At 46.2% G+C, this 23,280-nt stretch overlaps 1 protein-coding gene across 1 annotated transcript in view; it reads left to right on the top strand.

The window, feature by feature from the left end:
* Positions 1-17,138: 17,138 nt before the first annotated feature.
* The window catches only part of LOC138579944 (acid-sensing ion channel 1-like), a 316,805-nt gene continuing 310,663 nt past the window's right edge, over positions 17,139-23,280 (top strand). Inside the window, exon 1 of the mRNA XM_069650164.1 lies at positions 17,139-17,506. Within this exon, the coding sequence (XP_069506265.1) occupies positions 17,139-17,506 (368 nt within the window). The remainder of the gene's footprint in view (positions 17,507-23,280) is intronic.

Below are 23,280 nucleotides of genomic sequence, written 5' to 3'. Positions count from 1 at the left end.
GAGGCCAATAGACATTCTTTGTTCCTCACACAAAGCTGTTTTCCAGCATCTTTGAGCACTGAAACCCTGGTCTGTTTCTGAGGTAGTTTTGTTATTCTTAACACAAGTCCAGCATCTATTGTTGTCTTCATGGCTGCCCTTATTGTGTTACACTTTCGTCTGCAGCAAGCTTCTATATATATCCTACCTGTCTTGCTTTTCTGCATATATACATTTATTGATCCTCCTCTCACTTATCTTATCAATGAATATGATTTCTTTGTTTCTTCATACATGTTTCTCTTATTACTTCACTTGCATCTTTATTCTTCAGATATTTGCATATCGTTTCAGTGCTTCCTTATATCTTCTCTTCATGATATCACTATGCTTTGGTCTGATGTATCTTATAGCTCTTCTATGTCCAGTGGTGCATGCAGATATCCTTTCACTAGATCAGTGCGAGGGTAAATTTGATACGATTTTCTGAGTGCATAGCGTCCCTCATATCTTTGATGCAGTATTGGGACAATACCTGGTGTCACATACAGTGCTCTCTTGCTGCTTTTCCAGTATGACAGAGGTGAGAGGATGGTTACTAGAGATGATGTGTACATCTGCCTCTCTGCGATATACCTCTCCCCTTTTGCCCCTTCACAGCTCTGTCTAATGATACTGGCTCCTCCCTCTATGGAGACCCTCCAGTGCTCCTTGCTGTCTTAAAGCTAGCCCCACCATTGCTCCTGCTTCAATATACTGTCCCATCCCTCCATCATATCACTTCTTCCTCATCCTCCTCAGGGAGCATATAATTGCACATTATTTCCTCCATCACCTTAACTTGTCTTTCCCATCGCCTCGATCTTTCCGGTTACTGCTGTTTTTTTCTTCCTCACTCTTGCGCGTATACTCGCGAAAAATAAAACTTTCAAGCTCCTGTCTCTTTCTTTCTTCATTCCGTTTCACATGTCTCTCCCTTTCCTGCTTTGCTTCTCTTGCTGCTCTATCTGCTTCCTCCTTCTGATTCTCCCTTTCTTCTATCTCCCCATTACTTCCCTTTCCTTCTCTCTCTCTGCTTCTTATAATTCCCTCCTTCTCCACTCCTGCTGCCTTCTCTCTTTTCCCTCCCTCTCCTCTACTTCTTCTATAGCTTTTTCACATTCTCTTTCTTTCTCCTCTAACTTCCATTTCTGTTGAGTTTCTTCTTCCTCTCTGTCCCGTTTATCTTTAGCTTCCCTTTCCTTGTCTTTAGAGTCGATCTTATGCTGTCCGTCTGGTTTACGTAATATCTGTCCTCCCACGCATTCGCTCTTGTCCGCGGTTGTCCCTTCCTTGTCACTCTAAGCTAGCTTTGCCTGTAATTCACAGCGCTCCTTCTGCTCATTGCACATGGGTAGTAACTTTGAATTATTTAACTTGGCTCCATTTATTGTGTCTTCACAGCTATATGCAGGCGGTGCATACAGGGGGTTATTGTATTGTGCTGTTTTCTTCAATTCTTTCAATGGGAAAAATCCTTGTCCCTTGCTTGGTGGTTTGGTGTTCCTGGAAGGGGGAGCAGAAGCTGTGGGCACTTTGCCCCCACTTGTGTCAATGTAAATTAACCACAGGAAGGCAGGGGATGCAAATTACCATAGCTGCATTCAGGCCATGATATATTGCACCCCCACAATGAAAAGGTATTGGGGTGTCCAGGGAGGAGATAGATGGTACTCTACTTCGGTTGCAACCAGATTAAACATAAAACAGGATGACCACTTGTGTTAGTGTGAGTAAACCTCAGGGAAGCAGGGGGTGCGAATTACCATAGGTGCGTTCAGGCCATGATATCTTGCACCCCCCACAATCAAAAGGTATGGGGTGTCCAGCGAGGGGTTAGATGGAGCCTCCATATTGGTTGGGATCAGATTAAACATAAAACAGGATGACCACTTGTGTCAGTGTAAATTAATCCCAGGGTGGCAAGGGACACGAATTACCATAGGTGCGTTCAGGCCATGATACCTTACACCCCCACAATTAAAAGGTATTGGGGTGTCCAAGGAAGGGATAGATGGTGCCTCTACAGTGGTTGGGACCTGAGTAAATATAAAACAGGGTGACCACTTGTGTTAGTGTGAATTAACCTCAGCAAGTCACGGGATGCGAATGACTGTAGGTCCGTTCAGGCCGTGATATCTTGCACCCCCACTATCAAAATTGTTTGTACTGTTCTTGCAAGTGTATGAATGCTGCAATTCTGGTACATGTGCATAGTATTCAACATTATGATGTGCTGTATGGGCCATGATTTTCCACGGCAAAATAGTTTCGATGTAGTGGTGCACATAGGGCTGATATAATGTCCTCTCTAAAGATAATGGAATATTCTCTGCAGGCCCGGGTGAAGATGTGTGGGGGACCATTTCAACATGATGGTGGGGGCTCCCCTTGCTTAGAGCAGAAATCAGTCTGAGGCTCCTGTGGGGTGGAGGGCATACATTATAATGGAGGTAAAAATAATGTTAATAGCCGCCAATTATCACGAGCCAGCAGGGAGCTGAAACACTGAATGTCCGCTGAATAGTTGTGAAAGATCCTTCTTCATAAGAAAGTGGCTGACGTGGAGGTAACTGTGTTGGAAGTAGGTGATAATATTTCTGTTTTGCTCAAAGTGACGGCAGGACGGGCTCCAGCAGCAGCTTGTAAGGCGAGCACTGCAAGCACACACTGTAAGGCTCCGAAAGTGAGCAATATATAAATAAATATATTGCTGTGTTATTATACTGCTGAGTGGCAATATGGAGGCTGTTGCTGGTGGCCCCCTCAGGCTCGAGGCCCCTTTCATTTGAAAAGGCTGAAAGGCCCTGCCGCCGTCCCTGATTCTCTGCTAATGTGCTGTCCTTGTTGCTTACTGGCAAAGTATACAGCAAACATGGCTGAGAAGAACCTAGCAGCTACGCACCAGGGCTATACAGCCGCAGAGTCCTGTTAACATAAAACGATAAGTTCATAACTGGTTTATAAATACACAAGTCCAAGCTGAGCTAAATACAACTCTTCCATTGGCATGGATGTGGGCGTTTGGCAGTAGATTGTGTTGCTGCAGAGCTTGCTTGGTGCCCCCATCTTTCCTCCAAGACTAGCTTGCAGAGTTTAAGTAAAAGGTATTACGTGCAGACGTAATGTTCTAGTTCCTGCGCACTGTTTGTTTTTAAGGACTATTCCTGGCACTTTTGCTCCCAATGTTTGGTCCAACTCTTAGAGGCTCAATATCCTTGCATAACAGGACATAGCTGAGTGTGGGGCAGTATTCTGGAGGGCTCAAGCAACTTCAGTGGCTGGGAGCAACAGGGGAGAACACGTAATGTTGGTTCTACCACAGTTACTGGTTGGTGAGACTATGGGCCTCATTACAAGTTTGCCAGTCCTGAAACAATGGTACCGTTGTTTTCGGACCGGCAAACTAAGAGTGGGTCACCCGCTCGCAGACCTTGACGGATGCACCGGCACTGTTGCATACAGTGCCGGTGCATCCCTCCTCCCCATTTTCCGGCGCCCTGGCGTAGGGACCGCCATTGCTGGGCACTGGAACAAAAATGACTCTGGCGTAAAAACGGCATGGCTACTGCCGGACTCATAATGAGGCCCTATGTCTGCCTGTCAAATCAAGTGATACAAGACTGGGGGAGGGCCAGTGCAGCAATAATGCAATTCTATGTGACAGTATTGGGGCCACTAGCAGAGGAGCACCAGGGTAAACTAATTTGTCCCTATACTTATCATATTGTAAGGGTGTAAACGTAATCACTTATGAGCACTCCAATTTTTGTAGTTGAAGTCAGTGGGCCTCATTACGAGTGTGCCGGTCCGGTAAAAACGGTACCGGTAAACCTACCGGCATCTTTGTTACCGGACCGGCACACTACGAGTCTGCGCGAGGGTGCAAACAGGCCCGCCAGGGTCAGACCTGGCGGCCAGAAAGGCACCTGCCTCCAAACTTTCACAGAAGCCAGTGCTTCCGTCATCCCCATTCCCATTGAGTCCTATAGGACTCAATGGGAATGGGGATTTACCATTTGCCAGCGCCTCACTTCCCAGAACACCGGGGTCGTAATTCCCTGGTGTTTATGGCAAGCCAGGTGCTGGTAAATTTTGCAAGTCCGACGGCAACCCGCCGGTACCACAGCAGGGTTACCGCCAGACTTTTAATGAGGCCCAGTGTGAGATTACCTTATTTGCCCAGGATCACACACTTTTGCTAAACAGCGAAGCAGGGATTTTAAACCACTGAGCAATTTGGGCACGGCCACCTTGTTCCTCGCTTTACTTGGAACTAATATTTAAGTTTTGGGTGTCAAGACCTACAATAATACTGTCCGATAGAGTTAACTTGTAAAATCCACAAATTGCATATTAAAGCATCATGACAACCTGTAAATCTTTATAGTAGCATGTTAGGCCAAAATAATATCAGCGTACCTTTATTTTCCACATCCTGAATGGAAAACTATAAGATTCCAAAGGCAAAATGTCCATTTACCCACTTTATTTTCAGCGCTTTCAGACACACAATAAAAGAGGAGTAAAAAACTCACTTAGGTTTGGAGATTTGTCACAAACCTCCAGCGTGTTGTTATGTATGGTTTTAAGAACATTCAACTAAGGACATGAAAGCACACTTTACGTTTTGGGATATAAAGCTATTAGACGTTTTGGGTGTGAAAACATTTTCAAATGGTGCTTTATTGTGTTGCTCGCTTTAAATGTCACAGATTTGCACAGTGACTGGGGGGCTTTCAGTTGGAAAGTCACCATCATGAATAAGAAAGCCTCTGCTGCTTATGATACAAGAAACGTGTTGTTGTGTTTATTGCGCAGCCTGTGTGTCTCAGGGGGGCTGTGACACTAGGAAATGGGTAGTGCTTGATGAGTAGATTTGCCTCAAACAAACGAAATGCGTCCAGAAGCATGTTGCTGATCCTTTGATATGTTCGCAGCTAACATTTCGTTGCACTCTTGGTTTGTGTGATATTCTGCATGCCCTACAGATGACAGGAATAGGCAGGGGCAGAGCTACAAAGGCATCACTGGCCAATCCCAGGAAAGGAGCTCTTGGAGGGCGGGCTATGCCGCTGTATTTTCTATTTCAAAGTGAGCGTGGCTCCGAAGATTGCGGAACACTGCCTCCCACAAGCTACCATGGGATGCAGGATAGCATACAAAAGCGGGTCGATGCATCAGTGACTTGAATTATGTAGGTGATGGTAGCAAACGGAAGTGAAGAGATACGAGAACAGCGAGGAGTCAGTACAGCGAGGTGCAAGTAATGCAAAGTAACTCGGAAAGGTAAACACAGAGCAGTCAGGGATGAACTGAAGAACTTGGGGGATGAGCGTCTGGTCTGGCAGCAGACAATGCACTTCTGCGAGAGCCGTTGAAGTGTCCCAATCGGAATAGAGGTCGCCATATTGGAAGTAGTCCAGACCTCGCAATCCAGTTTCAAAGAATGCTGCAGCAGTTTTGGGGAGCGTGAATCACTATTGTGCTGATAGGCCCACCTATGCCTGAGGGGCCACCTCAGTCATTCTGGGGCATCATGGCTCTTTACAGAATGGCCACTGGCAGGCCTTGAAGGCAAGGCTTTACAAGAAAGAAAATGGTACGTTTATCTAGTTAGGCAGTGCGCGTGGACCTGAGAGTGGGTTAAGAGGTGTGTTAATGGAGATCCTTTCAATCAATGAGTTATTGCAGTGTGCCACAGAGATAAGGGGAAACCTAGATCTGCAATACAGGTGTCCAGTCAAATGGTCGAAAACAAAGGATCGAATGACCATTTGATCGACAGTCAAATGGTCGGAAAAAAAGGTTGAATTATTTATTTATTTATATATATTTTTTAGTTTGGGTTGGTAGAACAATGTTTTTAATAAAGAAAACAGGGGGAGGGGGGAACCTCCCCCATAAAAAAAAATGTAAAAAAAAATCGACCATTTTTTTCGATCATTTTAGTGTCGATCAAAAGGCATTTGATCCTTTTGTTTTCGACCATATGACCTACAACCTGCAATACCTCATACCCAGGCAGTCTACCTTTAATGAGCTGTGCGGGGGGTTTTCTGTTGTGTCCTGGGAAACATCCGGATATAGATAAAACATGTGAAAGCCTCGATGTATGCGTTTCCAGGAAGGAGGTAAGCGTAGTTTACAGATGAAGTGGTTGATTTGTCGACTTACCTTGATCAAAAAGTGGAGACAATTTATATGGAGCCAAGTGTACAGGAAAATTACAAGTCAACAACCAAACTCGATCTCAGACTTCCAAGAAAGGTGTTGCCCAAGACGCATATCAGTGTACTTCTTGTTTTTTTAGAATGTGAGCTTAATACATTATGTGAGGGCCCCCTTGGGTCTTCCTTGAAGTTTCTTGAGTAGATGGCCCAAGAAGAAGATCTTGGCCTCTGAAAGGGGCATGATAGGGAAGCCATGAGGATGAAAACCATAAGTACAAAGAATCAGCCTTTGCTTTGAGATGGAAGAGTGTGTGGGATTGTTTTAAGTAAACCAGGCAGTGGGAAGAACATCTCCCCTGTTATCTTGTGCTGTGAATGAAAAACAATGTAAATATTGTTCAACAGTTTGCTTTAGTCTCTCAGTCTGGCTGTTATATTAGGGATGAAAACTAGATGACAAGACCCCTTTCGATGCTCAGTTTTTTTTGTTACAGGGAATGGACCAAAACGTATATTGTATTGAGTAGTCCTTTTAGACATGATGGTGCTTGGAGAGGCCAGAGACAATAAATATCTCTAAGAAAGCTCAGGTCCATTTCTAGGCAGTAGGAACCTTTGCATGTGGGGGAAAACGAGCAAATTGGGTAAAAAAGTAAATGATTATTGTAGTAATGAAGGATAAGTAGAGTCACATGTAGGTTTTTCAGGTAACTCCCTTTACTATTTACTGTTAGGAAAGATTTCCGTTTATGGCAACTTTCCCTCCATAGTTCTACGGACCCCCAAACCATTTGCTTTTGTTTTTGATCCTGTCCTGACTTTTTACAGGGAAGTAAAGCCTTCAGCTTCATTCCCCTGGCCTTATGATCATTTTGTTATAGGAAAACTAATCAGTCCTTCAGACTATCAGTACTGGGAAACTATGTTTGCCTTTTGACATTTACACTTTTGTAACTTTTTAACAGTGCACACAGTGTCTTACAATTCAGCGCAATGGGGATACTTTTGTATCACCCTAGTCTTTTACACTTAGGATTTTTGGTTACTTTTATATGTGCCTAAAGACAAGCCGGTGGCAGCAATGATATTTTTACAATTTGTATGTCATTTCTAATGTGCACATTCACATTTATCGCATATGGCTACTAAACATGACTAGTATCCTAAAATGGACACACTACACGATTTTCACTTGTTCTTTGGCCATATTGTTGTTTGGCCTTCTTCCTGCCTTTCTAGGGCAGGACATCCCATATAATGTCATGCACTTGTCTGGGAAAGCTGCTGCTTTCATGGGCTAGTGATGCCTTTGTGTGTGCATGGCACAGGAAGTGCGAGGGACTGTCTGGTCCCAATCCACATTCTTGGAGCCAAACAGTCTAGGTGTGGGGCATGTGTGAAACCAATAGTTGTCCCTGATTGGACAACTACTGGCTGTTCGAATAGTGCAGATCCTTATCATTGGTGGGCTTGGATTTGCTTCCAGGCTGGATTTTGGATAAGAAGAGGACTCCTGCAGTCATTTATTCAGATCAGCATTGGAGCCAAGAATCCCTCATAGAAGAACAAATGACTGAATATCCAAAGAAGACTCCTGAAGATTCCCAGCATTCCTTCCTGCATCTGACCCACTGAAGCCCTTTTGGACTCCCTCATCTACAAAGGCCCTCTTTAGAGCTCCAATCCCTGGATGGGTAGGACCAACCAGTCTCAACATGTTCTCGAGGTTACAGCTGTCCTAAGCCTTTGGAAGTGTCCCTGGACCGCCCGGTGGACTGAGCAGCTCTCTAGTGGGCTACCTCCCTATAACCATCGCCGTTCTGTGTATGCAGCGGAAACTTTGGTAGTCACCAGCTTGTGGTGTAAGTCGCCTTCCTGCTGAACATCAGCCTCCCAGCTTCAGGGGATCCTGCTCTGGAAGGTCTTCAACTGTGACTGGCAGGACCCCTGCCGTCGCCTGTGTGCCAAGGCTGTTGCTCGAACTCACCTTCACCCGTCCTGTGAAGTGTCCTGAAGAGGTCTGTATTGGTGCTTTCTGACTTTCTCCATCACCAAGGGCTGCACTCTGCTCCTGGACCTGACCGGAAGAATCCTTGCCCACACAGCTCCAGTGCAGCTCTCACTAGAACCCATGATGGAAAAATCAACCTCCACCAACCCCCAGTAGACCCATCAAGTCACCTGGGAAAATCGTAGTCACTGGGGGTAAGTAGACACAAAACACTTGTCGCCCCCTGTCCTCCACAGGATAACATTGAGAGCAAGTCTCTGTGTATCCTTCCATTCCACTGCTTTTTGGTTGTGGCACCTGAGCAGTGTAACCTGAAAGATAAGAACACATTTTTACTTGCCAGTAATGTTGGTGGATTTCTTCTCTTGAATAATCACCAACACAAGTACTTTACCTGCATCAGATGCATTCTGGGAAAAATCTTTTCTTGTGACTTGGTTCCATATTCTGCATCAATTACTTACATTTTACTGAATTAAGTCATTGCATGCATTTTAAGAACCTATGGTGACTGTGTATATGTTTATTATAGAGCGTTGTGTGATATTATCACTTACTTGTTTCATTTTTTTATGTGTGTTTTGGGTGTACAATAAATATAGTATTTTTGTACATTCCTGTCTAAATTGAATTATTGTGTGCTTCACTGTCCGAACCCCTGACCCCACTCACACTCTCCTGAGAATAGCCTTGACTGCTCTCCACATTTACCTTGATTGAGTTTTAGCTAACCCCCCAGAGTTCCCCTGTTCCAAATAACTAGGGTGGCCTCCTTAAATCTGTCCACCAGGCCAGATTCTAGAAATCCATCTTAACAGTTGCATGTCAAGTAAGAGTAATGTACATGTAGGAGGACCCATCAGTGCCCACCACCCTGTTAACGCTTCCAATGGTCACTGATGGAACATCCGGGATAGGGAGATCTACACCCCATGCATGACTTCACCCCCTGGCATCACACTCCCAGGCACACACAGACAGGAACAGCGGAAGCCAAATACCACATGCCTCTCTTCCTTGGCCAAGCAAATGCACACGCCGCAAATCCACCACTCTCTGATGGCCATTGCCGCCAATCACCAGGGCAACAGATGAAGCATCACCATCTGCCAACCCTGCTCAGCCACACTTACAAACACACGCACAGGCAAGACATGCCAGTAGGGAGTGAACTCAAAGGTGGTGAATGGGAGCAAAGCCGACACGCTACCAGTCCTACACAATCCCAGGAGCAAGTGTAAACTCAATAAGCCAAATGCTCCCAACCGGCTATGGGAAAATAGAGACCACCAAGGCATCCAGACTCATACCCCCTTCATCCACAGTGACTAGACCATAGAACCACCCGTGCAACACACAAAAGCGTGAAGTAAACTAGTCTTGCTATAGGGAAGGCGATAGATGAGACATTTCCATAAGATCAGTTACCACTGTCCCACGCTGTCGAATAAACAAACTCACTTCTTTACAATTCAACTTCAATACAATACATGCCTCAACATCTGCTCTGAAACACTCTCTGTTGCAGGATTATCGATGGTGAAAATGTCACTACTCTTAAATCCACACAGCATGCACTTTATCAACTTCAGCAACATATTATTCCAACACTACATTATGTTTCACGCCCAGGATGGAAGGATCATGTGCAGTAACCAGCAAATACTCCTTTCTGCTGCATATACTTTCATCAGGGTCGCAACTACCACACGCTCCTTGCGGCCGGAACAGCAATCTTTCCTGCAGGCATTATATCTCCAGATAGAACCAAAAGAGGCCGTGGAAATAATGTTCGAAGTGGCACCATTTGACACATTTTGAGCAAGTCCAACCCTTTACCTATGAGAAAATGTGAAAATAAAATACAGTCTGCATAGGCCTACCGGGAAATCTCCAGAGTAGGCTGTAGGCCAGTCCAGCCCGGCTATCTCCCGTGTATATGTCACATGCTCCTACCTCACACCTTGTGCAACCCGCATTTCATACAATTTATGTAATCTGCGACACAATGTGTCGTCGTTTACTTCTTAACGTCCTTACACCCCCCTGTACAGCGGGCAGTACTGGGCCGTAGAAGAGCATTGCCATGGTTCCATGTGTTAGAATCGCGGCACAAATGGCAGTGGACACAAAATATCGCAGCAAAAAGGCAGTGGTTTTTGCCGCCACAATCCATGTAAACACCCCTGCAACACCCGCTCCCCTCAAATGGTGTAATGGGGTACACCTTCAACAACTCAAACCACAGCATTTTTGCTGTGATTTTTTGTACAGGCGACATTTTTACTGTGATTTTATCACTGCATACCCATTGCCATGTGCACCTATAGAATGCTGTTCTAATTTCTCTGTGCATCTGGGTTTGAATCAATGTAGGTCCAAAGAAGCTCTGTGGAAGAGCACAGATTCATGAAACAACTGTACACACTATTATTAGGCACTGCTCTCCTTAATCTGCTTCGTGGAGGCCTCTGATCAGTTCATCTCTGGGAGAGAGGAAAACGCACTAAGCTGTTGATCCCTGGTTATCAGCCACACATCCACCTTTTGCACAACCCATACGGGAAGCTTGTCAAAGAGACCCAAAGCACTACTGAAACACCCTTACAGAAATGACCCCATAGTATCTCAGCGGACGGACATTGGTGTTGCTGTCCCCCAAATCTGCCAGCCTCCATTTCGCCTCCTGATAAACGCGCATCCTTCATAATTACGCATATTGTTCTCCCTGTGGGACACCTGTTGCTTTGAACTCTCGCTTTATTTCTTTTTGCTGTTTACTTTCTCTTATTCCTCCTCTGTTGCTCTCATAGCTAGAGCCCCAGGCCGTGCCCCCCAGGGCTGGACTGGCCCATAGGGAACTCTGAAGATTTCCCGGTAGGCCTCGACACTCTGGGCCTCTTTTGTGTTGCATTTCCAAATGTTCCCACAGGAAACGGTTTAGGCTGGTGAAAATGTGCAATATGGGGCCACTTGAACATTATTTCCAGGGCCTCTTTTGTTTCCCAGTCCACCCCTGGTGCCCCTCCCCCACCCCCTATGGTGCTTTGGGATGAATATTTAACTTCCTAGACACGAGCGCTGCCGGCGCCATTCTGCACTCAAAACTAATGTGACCAGACGTCCCGGGTTTGCAGCGAAGTGACAGGATTGGCCCTCCCATCCACGTCTCGACAGTTTTTTTTTTATTTAAAGGCAAAGAGAGGGTCGGCAACAACTATAAAATAATTATACCTTAAACTTTACACAGAATTTTGCAGGGATGTCATTTCACCAAAATACCAGGGGTAGCAGCAGTGACATCACATGACCCTTGACCTCTGATGACATCGCAGGAAGTGATGTCATTTGGCTCTACCCTGACGTGACATCACAGGAAGCGATGAAACATAACCTTTCACCCCTTGACAAAAAACAGGAAGTGGCATCGCATAGCATTGTTCCTAAGTACACTACATAAAATATGGTTATGATATCACTAATGTGATGTACATCAAATATAAGAATGGATCACCATATATAGGCCCATATTAGAAAATTACTGTGAATGCAAGCAGACGTCCAAGGACAAATGATAATGATGTGTTATTATATAGCATTTATGCTTAAACGCTTTATATAGAAAAAATATACATACAATATCACCGAACCTGTGTTGGTACTCATTTATCGACCTCAGATGGTGTGAGGAATCGACCATTCACACGGTGGGAGTGCTCTCGCCTGGGCTTTTTTGATATTTGTTTAAAGAAATTGAATGATGAGCGATCAACCTTGTAAAATGTGTGGGGCTAATCTGCTGTCTTGGCCGCCACAACTGTTAGTTTCTGCTGCGATAGCGCTCTAGTTTGTTTGATTGCTCTGACCGCTCGTCATAAAAGAAACTTTGAGACTACTACATTCCGGACGCCATACAGGTTTTTCCCCTTGTGGGTTTTTCTCCTGTTTCTGGGCAGTTTCCCCAGTGTTAGCCTGCTTGGTCATTTAGAACCAGCAGGGTGGCGTCAGGTGAGGCTCACCCCTTCCTGCATGAGACTCTTACCTCCAAAAAAAGGAAACACCATCATCCAAAAAGAGACATCCATGAAACCTGAGGTGAGCCAAGACCCATCCCTTGCACGTCGTGACATCTGCACACATTTTCCTATGCTCACCTCACAACAAACACATAGATCAGTGTACTCTGGGTGGACACAGCCTACAGGCACCACCCCCTGTCCTATTTGGTTGGAATGTGACAGCCAGGCATATAGGAATGCATCTCAAGAGGGGGAGGACAAAACCTTCCTCCAGCCATGGCCAGCCAAATTAACTATCATAGGCTCCATGGATCCGCCCTGCCCATTGTCAGTCCTGCTGGTAGCAATGCATACTGATGAGAGTTATGTGAAGCAGGCCTGCGAGAGGCCTGGTTGCAGAGCTAATATAGGGCAGGAAACCCTCCTACACCTTTTTGATATGTATCTGTGTCAACCTGAAGTCAGCTCCCGCCCCTCAGTATCAAGGGCAGTGAAGTGTCATGTCTGATACATGTGTTTACAGTAGGTAACTCCAACTGGGGACCGCCATTCAGAGGGTAGGAATGTGATTTGATGGAGACAGAAAGTCTGTTCCCGCCACAACTTCAAGGAAGACCTTCCACTTTAATCAGGAACCACAGAGCTCAATTAACCATAGAGACCCTTTGATCCACAAAAGACCATAATATGGGTGGGACTTAGTAGTACATGTTTTCACCCCTTTAAAGTTCCTGTTGCAAAACACTCGCACATAACAGAAGATTGTTGGTGGGGACCCAGGATTGGTTCATTAAGGTAGGCTTAGCCTACACCAATCACTGGGGACCCTCTTTTGGCGGATTATCTGAAGACTGTGCAAGGACTGTGGGTACAATCTGCCTTACAGCTTCTACCAGTGAAGGAGGGGGACAATTTCGTAAAGATGAAAGCAAGATCCCTCCCCATAACATCTCCCAGGGAACAGAGGGAGATACTAAATCCAGAGGATCGGAGGAATTCCAGCAGCCCCAGAACCAGTACACAGCCAGCACACAGCATGCCCTGCTAGGCTCTGCAAGCAAGCTTTCTAGTTGGGAAGTTCCAGAGAGTCTCTGAACCGAAAGAAGGACAAGGCCATTACCTGCAACACTCTCCTCAGCTTTTGGCTGTCTACCTTAAAGGATGACACAAGCCCAGCGAAGAAGATTGGAGGAGTGCACTGACAAGCATCCACCAGCGTCCACCCTAAAGGACATTTTTGAGCCACTCGAGCCCCCGTTCCGGGTACCGGGTCCGGGTTCCAGGAATATGGAATTACCGGGCCATTCCGACCCTGGAGGGCCCGGTAATTCCCATTCCCGGGACCCGGTAAATCCTCCTTCCCATTTGAGCCCCAATAGGGTTCAACGGGAATGGGGAGGATGCTAACAATGGGCCCGTTAATGACGGGCCCGTTGTTAGCATCCTGGTCTGCTAGCGGGTCCCTGGTTTCATCAGACGTCCTTTGCAGGAACCGCTGCAGACCTCGTAATGGGGCGGCCCGTAATGAACCGTCACCGCTCATTACGGGTCTGCATTCCTCGTAATGAGGCCCATTAACCGAAATGGATGCTTATTCTACTCTAAATGCTTTTTGGATGTTTTTGTCTGTATTGTGAATTTGAGGTGTTTAAGAACAGACTAAATCAGTGACTCGGCCCCTGAAGTGTGCCTGAACCTTTAATGAGTCTAGCTTATTTTATAGAATTATTTGTTATTCCTGTTCTTTCTCATTTCGGGCCACTGCGCAAAGTATTACACTTTTGGAACCCCCTGTTTTTTAAGAGGCTGGAACAAGAATGCACACTCTCCAGAGACAAAGAGCCATATAGCGCTGGCCAAAGCCTAGAAGCTTCCATTAAAAGAAAGGCCAAATAATTTTTTTTTTTTTTTGTAGGGATAGCAAGGGAGATCACAGGGATAGCAATCAAGACCTCTGGGGTCATGGTTGCAACCCCTGGTGACCCTGGAATTCTGTCATGAAAGATTGGGCTGGAACTCCCAACCTTATAGGTAACAGGAACACCAATTAACTAATTGTGCCACAGAGACTAGCTGATGAATGAATGAACAGCAAGGCTTGTAACATTATCAAAGCAAAAACTCTTTTTATTATTATTAAGCTTATATCCACAGTCAAAAGTGTGCAATTTATAGGAGCAGGAGCAGTTCTGGAAATAATGTGGATTGGAAGGGAGACTGGGTGAATGGGAGGTTTTAGGGGGGATGGGCTGTGAGCAGTAGTCCGTTTTGTTGTTCGTTGTCACGGTTTTTTATTTTGAAAGCCTGGTCACCATTAAAGTAACTGACGTGGCACATGTGCTACGTGTGCCCCCTGAAATCATCAGCTACCTTATTGTACTCAAATGTGCCTGCTCTCCTGGCCTCCCGCTGAAGCTTACAACTAAACTGCTTCATCTCAGTTTCAGCATGCAACCAAGCTGCTCTACAAGTAGCGATACTGGTGCTAGCATACAACCAAGCTGCTCTACAAGTAGCGATACTGGTGCTAGCATACAACCAAGCTGCTCTACAAGTAGCGATACTGGTGCTAGCATGCAACCAAGCTTCTCTACAAGTAGAGATACTGGTGCTAGCATACAACCAAGCTGCTCTACAAGTAGCGATACTGGTGCTATCATGGCACCCAACATTATAGCTATGGGCTGGAGGCTCAAACTTGGAGCTTCCTAAGGCTCAGCCATGCGGCGGCTCACCGTCGGTCTCTTTCTCAGACCGATGTCTCTCTCTGCTCCTTTACTGGGCACAGCTGTAATTCCAGTACCACGGTTACTCTTGCTTGGGACTTCCTGGCGCTATGTCATACAAGTGCCTACCGTATTCCAGTGGGCCTTTCTGGGTCACAGGAGGTAGATTTCGCTCAGCTGCCTCACCTTTCACCTGCCTCTACCTTGGGATGTGCAGCGATACCTTGCTCAGCACTACAAATCCACAGGACCTTCTATGATGGCCTAGCATGTTCTGAAAACCTCCCTGGGTGTTGGGACTTTACTCGGGGGTGGTGGGTGTGCAGATATCTGCTACCGCCACTGCAGCCCTCCTAGGCCCTCGTTCTGCCCCCCCCGGACCACATCTCCAGTGTACTTATGAAGGATGACTGGAGCCACAGGTGAATTCTCCAGGTAAGTCCCTTTATTAGTTACTGTTATTAGAGAACAGAACAAATCTCGATCCATATACCGCTGGAAGACTGCAGGACCATTCGATAAACCAAAGGGCATGACTCTGTACTTCTACTGTCCAAATGGTGTTCAGAAGGCCGTCTTCCACTCATCCGGCCCTCGTGCCCATTAGATGAAAAGCATCTTGCAGGTCTGGTTCGGTAAATATTGTGGAACCTTGCACGCCCTCGAGAATATCAAGTTTCGATGGTAGCAGATATTAATCTTATATTATTGCATTGCTTAGTCAACCAAAGTCTAGTTTTGGGGGTAGTGCAGTTGTGTCCCTCTTTGGGACATAGAACCGGAAATTTCCCCCCAAACTCCCCTCCCCAGGACATTTGGATTCTGTAATAAGACACAGGGTTAAAGAATGAGGGGAGTTGGGAGCTATTCAGCTCCTGCGTGTAGCCTAAAGGAGCCTGGTTGGCTGGATACAAGCTTCTACTAGGAGCTACTTTTGGCTCCTCCAGACCAACTGATGCCAAACAAACACACCTATGTGAATGTACATCTGTGTGTTTGGGACAATTAAAATCCAGCAGCTGGAGCCACCAAGAAATCAAATGACTACCAAATGAACCATAGTATCTTCCTAATTATATAACATCTCCTATGTTCAGTGGGCACAATCAAACAATTAAATCTTGATTTTAACGCTCCAGCTCCAGGATTAATTGGATAGATGAGGGGGTAATACAAGCAGAATACACTCTGCAGCTGTCCAGCCGCTGCTCTATAACGCAGAGGATTGTCATAGTTTTATCTGAAAGAAATGCCCGCTGCAGACACAGCGAACACATCTTGGGTATTGCACACACAACATGGGGGTGACCTTTGCACTTGAGAAAGATTGACCTGTTAGTTATTCATTGTTTAAGAGTGAGGCCTAGTCCCTCCTCTCTGTCCACTCTTCCTAGATAGGGGCCCACCACCGCTAACTAGGGACAGGCACCACAGGCAGGGTGAAGTGGCCTTTCTGCAGGGAGACCTAGCCAATTGTAAGAGACTGAGAATTGCCCATTCTGGAGCAGGTCCAGGGAAGGCACATTCTCCTCCTGTCTTACCCAATCTCGCCTGTGACTAGCCTCCCAGGCGCAAAGCAATCTGATGTCTCTGCCATCATTATCTCTTTACACCTCTCCACCTCGGTCCCTGGGCTACCTTTGACCTATCAAATCCCTACGGCGAGAGAAGAGGGCAGTCATCTGTGGACATCTGAGCCGTATCTAAAACCGAGATCATCCTCCTCCAGGGCCTTAATTACCCTCTATGACCAATTAACAGAAGAACAGCGGCAGCCATACCTCCCGTGGGAAGGCGGCTTTGGCTGCTCTGACGGATATTCTTGCTCGGCCTTCTCCTATTAAAGGTTTTTCAGTTACATACTGTGCTTCAATCCAATTTATTTTGCACGAAATGCGGACTGAGTAGCAAAGACAGCTATAACACCCTCTGGCCAAGGCGGGGGTCCAGGATATGCTGGGCAGCAGGGATGGAATGATGTAGGTTCAAGTTCTGGTTACTGATCTGTGTCCTGGAGCCTGAGTCCTCCATCAAGATGACCAGGATGCACCTGCGAAAACCCTCGCTGCGCGCAATCATCGGCCGCACCCTGCGTCACACAACGGCACACGGTATCCCCAGTATATTGCGCTCCAGGGGCCGGCTGCAGCGCTGCTGCTGGGCAGGCTTCGTGCTGCTGGTGCTCGCCTGCATGGTCTGGCAGTGCAGCCAGCTCATTGCCACCTTTCTGCGGTACCCAACCCAGGAGAAGGTCACCATGGTGAACAACGCCCGCCTGGCCTTCCCGGCAGTCACCTTCTGCAACCTGAACCGCGCCCGCATGTCAAAGCTCAATTCGTCCCGCTTCCGCTTCCTGGCCAGCGAGCTACCCTTCCTCTCAAGAAAGGGAGGCGACCAGAACGCAAGCACCAAGATGCCGGAAGAGGTCTCCATCGCCAATGACCGACAGTTTGCCTTTGCACTCTCCAGACTGACTGCCCAGGAGCAGAGGGAACTTGGCCACCAGCTCGAGGACATGCTTATCTCGTGCATCTTCCACGGGGAAGTCTGCGACCAGAGGTAAGAGCGGTTTCCCGAGTGGGCGGAACCGAAAGGTGCACATTGGGCTTTCTGCATACACATTATCTCGCCTCTTCCAGTGTAACCCCCTATATTCTCTCTGCCAGGCTCCTCAGGGTTCTTATATTCATGGCCATGTTCCAGAGGTAGCAGCTTCCCCCTGTTATTCTAGCCCATCAACACCATTGTAGCTTCTTCCCCGCCTATGTGTGTGTTTGTGTGTAGGCATTTATGAACATATGTGTGGGATTTAGATAGTGCAGACCTAGCTAGAAAGTGCCAGAGTGCTGTACACAATGGATGAGAAAAGAGAGCCAGAAGTACAGGGTGTGCAGTGGAGGGTCTGGGGCAGAAGGGGAAAGAGGGGCGATAAGGTGCTCCCTGAAGAGTTCCTTCCTTCCTGAAATGCAGGAGAGATGGGGTCGCTCTGAGGACCTTTGCTATGCTACTAGAGAGCCCTGGTGTGTAGCACTTCTGGTGGCGTCCATCTTGCCTCTCTTAGAGTCTAGCCTGGTTATGTGGTGGCTTCTGGTGCTGCACTCTTCCTTTTCTCTCGTAGCCCCATTGCTGTGCTTTTACTCTGTTTTCGCCCCATGGTTTCTCTCTGCGCCATCATCTGGCTCGGGACTGTTCTTCTGTCCTCCAGGGTCCCACTCTTCCCCTTGACATGTCCTTCAGCCTGTATCCTTGAGCCCCCCCATATTGTAGTGTGCGCTTTTAGCACATTCTTCTGCGTTTCTTGTGAAATGTCATGGACTTCTCCTCTTCTCTTTTGTGGCGCTGGCATCAGTGAGATGACCACAGAAGCCTTGCTTTCCAGGGCCTTATCTGGGTGCCTTAAGGCTCCCCCACTCGTATCAGTGTGCCGTTTTCTGTAGCTTCTTCCCCAGGGCTAGTCTGTGACAGCTGCTTGCTCTCAGGCCTCGCCTCTTTACGCTTACAATCAACCAAGCGCCAACTTCTGCCCTGTCACAGAGCACTGTGTGATCTGTGCCATGATACGTGGATGGTTGTCTGGAGGTGGACGGGGTTAAAGAGTAATTGTCAAGTCGCCTGGCATGCTGGCATTTCTGAAAGTATGGCAATGCTGCAGAGAGTTGTTCACAGATCAGCCCTGGTAGTGCATTTGAAAATGCAGTAGTGATGTGGACAGTTAATCGGATGCCAGGCTGGTGGTGTCTCTCAAAGGTGCAGTGCCCTCGTGGCCTCTTAGTACATGTGCCCATAAAAACTGTCCGCACTGTTGGCTCTGCATAAGGGAAAGGGCCAAGATGGGTCGTGTCATTGCCCGTCGCCCCATCATCCCCTTATGTGTTACTAGTGCTGTTTTTAAACTCTTTCAAAATGGCTTCGACTTGTGTCACTGCCGCCCATTTACGGTATTAGCCTATTTGACGTAAAACAATTGACCTAAAGACCAATTTGATCGAATTGTGCATGAGTGATTTGGCCTTCGAGGCAATTTGACCGCATATATTGCAAAATACCAACCCAGGAGAGTAGAGGTTGCAGGGGTGTACTTTGCTTCCCATGTTTCATATTTTGCAATTTTCAGGGTATGGGGGTGTCCCCCGCTTCCTTAAAATTGGAGGCAGGGAAAAAAAAAAAATTAACGTGCGTTTAAATTGGACACTGAGCAGATAAATTGCGGTCAGTTTGCTGCGAAAGAAATAATTCAGTCAAACACCCCCAAAGCCCATTTACACCACCTTTCAACTTATTGGCACACGTTTGCTACCGTGGACAGCCTTAGTGATACAGACAATTCAACTCTGAAGCTAAAACCACACATATGAGCCTTTGATTAGCCTGTTTGGCTTAAATGCAATCAGAGACAATGGTAAAAACATGCATCTTAGCCAGAAATTAGTGCAGCACAGGCAACATCCGTGCTTCACTGCAATCAAAATGACAAAAGAAGGGCTTCCTCTTGCCCATCTCCCGGGAATCCATCAGCTTTGAAGCATTTCCGGTGTAAAGGCTTTTTGTATGAGAGGTTTTTGATTCGTCCCCGTCGCTGAATCCAGCTACCTCAGAGTGTTAGGAGGCTCCACCTCTCACTTTACTCGTGGCGTCAATATCAAGTCCTTCTGCTAAGGCTGAGGCTTCAGCATGTTGACATCGAATAGGCCTGATAGACCACATGGTCCTTGAGGTCAAAAGTACTGTTCGATAGATGGGGGCTGCACAGTGTTGTACAGGCCTGCACATTCTGCCTGGATCTCCTTGCTCTACTCTAGTCTGAGTTGGAGCACCCACTGCCCCCGCATCACCTGAGGTGGCCATGCCACTGGCATTCCCTTCCTACCAGGAGCACTGTCATGTTCGGAGCTCACTGAGGTAAGCCTTGGCCAGCGGGTTTTATGGTTGAAACCTCCACCTTAAATTCTGAACGTTGGCAACACGTGCAATGTGTTTGTACCGGTACCATGCCCTCCCAAGCCCCTCGGATCATGTGTTAAGGATACCCAATGTGATTACTTTGCAGCAGTGAAAACAAGCTCACCCCTCTCATCTTGGGGTGCGTTGCAGAAGACAGGTAACAGTATGGGTTTGCGTTGCAGAAGACAGGTAACAGTATGGGTGAAACCTCGTCTCCACCCGTCTTCCATCCGGTTCTAAAAACACATATATTACATACGAACAAAATATTAAATCATTCAGTTAGACTATTTGTCTGTGGGTGAAAACTAGATCTGGGCAATCTAGGCACTCTCAGTTACGCTAAAAGCTGTGCAACACGGCGCAGAAACGGCGATCTTCTCACTTAGAAAACCTTTGCAGGCTAGCCCACCCCCCAAAACCAAGACAAAGCGGCATTTGCTCCACCCTGCTATCTGATCTGTAATGGGGTGCAGGGTGTTGCTTTGGGGGTACCTGCAGCAACAGAAGTGGAGCTTGCCCAGCACAAATGGTTACTATTGGTTGCATGTGTAGACTGAGATGCACGAGGCATTCCCTCACCGCAAATGAGAGAAACATACCTAAAGGGTGAGGGTGTATCAGTGGCGGCTGGAATCATGACTGGTGACCTCTTCTGAACAACGCTGCGTTCTGTTGAGTGGCAAACACACGTCAGCCTGCCCATACTTACTGCCTCACAAGAAGTTTCTAAAAATATAAGCAGGGGAAGAATCACGAATGAGAGGACGATGCCAGTGTGGTGACCCCTAATGTCTGGAGCGCTGGTTCTTTAAGAGGGCATTACCATAAGACCCGAAAGGCTTCCATACTTCTGGTCCATATGGAAATGACCCATCGATAATGGTGTGCAGTCATAATGTCGACATCAATAATGTCGACAGTCAAAATGTCGACAAATTAATGTCGAAAAACAATAATGTCGACAAACAAAAATGTCGACATTATTCGATATTTTTTCGACATTAATTTAGTGTATGCATAAATAAATAAATAAATATATATATGATGTGTTGAGTATGAGGGGTGGTTGGGGGGGTGTGGGGGGGTGGCAGGGGGGTGTTGGGTGAGGGGGGGTTGGGGGGGACCCCCCCATAGTAAATACAATTTTTATTTATTTAATTATTGAATAAATAAATAAATAAATAAATGGTATGTGTTGAGTATGAGGGGTGAAAGGGTGGTTGGGGGGGTGTGGGGGGGCGGCAGGGGGGTGTTGGGTGAGGGGGGGTTGGGGGGGACCCCCCCATAGTAAATACAATTTTTATTTATTTAATTATTGAATAAATAAATAAATAAATAAATAAATATATATATGATGTGTTGAGTATGAGGGGTGGTTGGGGGGGTGTGGGGGGGTGGCAGGGGGGTGTTGGGTGAGGGGGGGTTGGGGGGGGACCCCCCCATAGTAAATACAATTTTTATTTATTTAATTATTGAATGAATAAATAAATAAATAAATAATTGGTATGTGTTGAGTATGAGGGGTGAAAGGGTGGTTGAGGGGTGTGGGGGGGTGGCAGGGGGGTGTTGGGTGAGGTGTTGATAGTTTTAAGGGTTTATAGTCATAATGTCAAAAAAAAAAATGTCGACATTTTTTTTTCGAAAAAATGACTTTTTACATTATAAGTATAGGATGTCGACATTATTATTTTCGACATTTTTTTTTCGACATTATGACTATAAACCATCGATAATGTGGACAGAGCTCCCTCTCTCTAGCTCTGGCACCGTGCTTCTTTTTCTCTCTTCTCCTGTCCCTGGGCAGGGAGGGACAGGAGAATTCCTTAGTGTTTCCTCCTCTCCCTTTTCCTTCCTCTGACTCTTTATATCGGCTCCTGCCTTGCTCTGTGGTTCTTCTCCTTTCTGCATGGCTCTGTCTCATCTTATGTTTCTTCCTACTGGTCTATCTATCCCCCTTTCCCTACCACCCTTTATCTCCTTCTCCGTCTGTCTTTTTCTCTCTGTCTTCCTCCCTATGTCTCACTTTTTCCTGTTCCTTACTTTTTCTCTCTATATTGTCTATGCATTCCTGTTGAGTTTCTCCCCGTATATCTCTTTCTCTCTTGCTCTTTCTTTCTGCTTCTGCCTCACTCTCTCTCTTGTTCTCCCTTTCCCAATCTTCCCTTTCTCTCCTTCCAATCCTGGCCCCTTTCATCCCATGTTTTCCAAATGATGTGTTCATCTTTCTCAACGTCTCTCTTTCTCCTCTATCTCCTGTTCACACAGCCTTTTTAACTCCTCTCTATCTCAAACCCTTTCTCTTACTCCTATCCCTTTCTCTCACTCTCTTTCCCTCGCTCGCTATCCCTCTTTACCACACTCACCTTTCCTCCTCCTTATCTCACTTTCTTTTTTTTATATTGTGCATATGTTCAAAATGAGAACTTTCACACATCAACAGTACTTATTTAAAACATAAACGAATAAAAAGAAAGAAAACCATTTTTTTAAAATCACTTTATTTATCATTTAGGAAATAAAACATACCAAACAAAGGTGACATGTACATATCCATTATATCGGAGATATGCATTCAAATTACAAAATACATATAATAACTAAATAACCAGTCCTAACATAACATAAATTCACAAATTCAAAACCTTAGTACATTACTACAAACCCCCATCCTACAGTAGAATTCAACATCCAAAGTACATTCATCACTAATTCACATTTCAATATTAATACCAAGCAACAATTCTACTAAAATAAACAGAGCCCATTCTGTTACTGTAATGAACTAAACCGGTTCTTGTTCTGTTTCTTTTTCATCAGTCATCTTGCATGTTAAGTTATGTGACACTTGCTTAGCGCCCAACTGCCCTGGCTATGCCCTCAAAGTGCTTTGGGTTGTCTGGGAATTACCCAATAGACTGCCCCTTACATATGCGGAAAATAAGAGTTGCTCTGGCAGAGACGGCTAGTATTGCCATAACATATGTAGCCGTTGTCATGTGTTGATGCGTTGAAGTGATGTGGGTTGGCCTACGTAATGTCTTGGATCGGCCATCTTATATTATTATAAAACGTCTGCTTGGGTGGTGAAACTCTGTTCTCTGTTTATCCAAATACAAACCAAAATGGTATTCGCCCAGATCTGGCTGACGCCGAGCCTGTTGCCTACTAGTCCAGATGTAGTATCCTGCATCTGTGGCGTGAGGAGGAGGAAGGGGGGATTGTGTTTGCCGCTACTCTGTGCATACCCATATTGCAAGCACTGCCAAACTGTCCTATCGTGGGAAAAACACTCCCTGTGCCAGTTTAGGCCAAATCATTTCGTGAGTGCATTTATTTGAGGGTTTTTTCCAATAGTGTCAACCTGTCGCCTTTTAACCACTTCAAAGGGC

Source organism: Ambystoma mexicanum, chromosome 3p (assembly GCF_040938575.1).
Source record: "Ambystoma mexicanum isolate Mex_15411 chromosome 3p, UKY_AmexF1_1, whole genome shotgun sequence".
NCBI lineage: Eukaryota > Metazoa > Chordata > Amphibia > Caudata > Ambystomatidae > Ambystoma > Ambystoma mexicanum.
The sequence above is the reverse complement of the archived record's forward strand: the minus strand, read 5'-3'. Positions and strand labels throughout refer to the sequence as shown.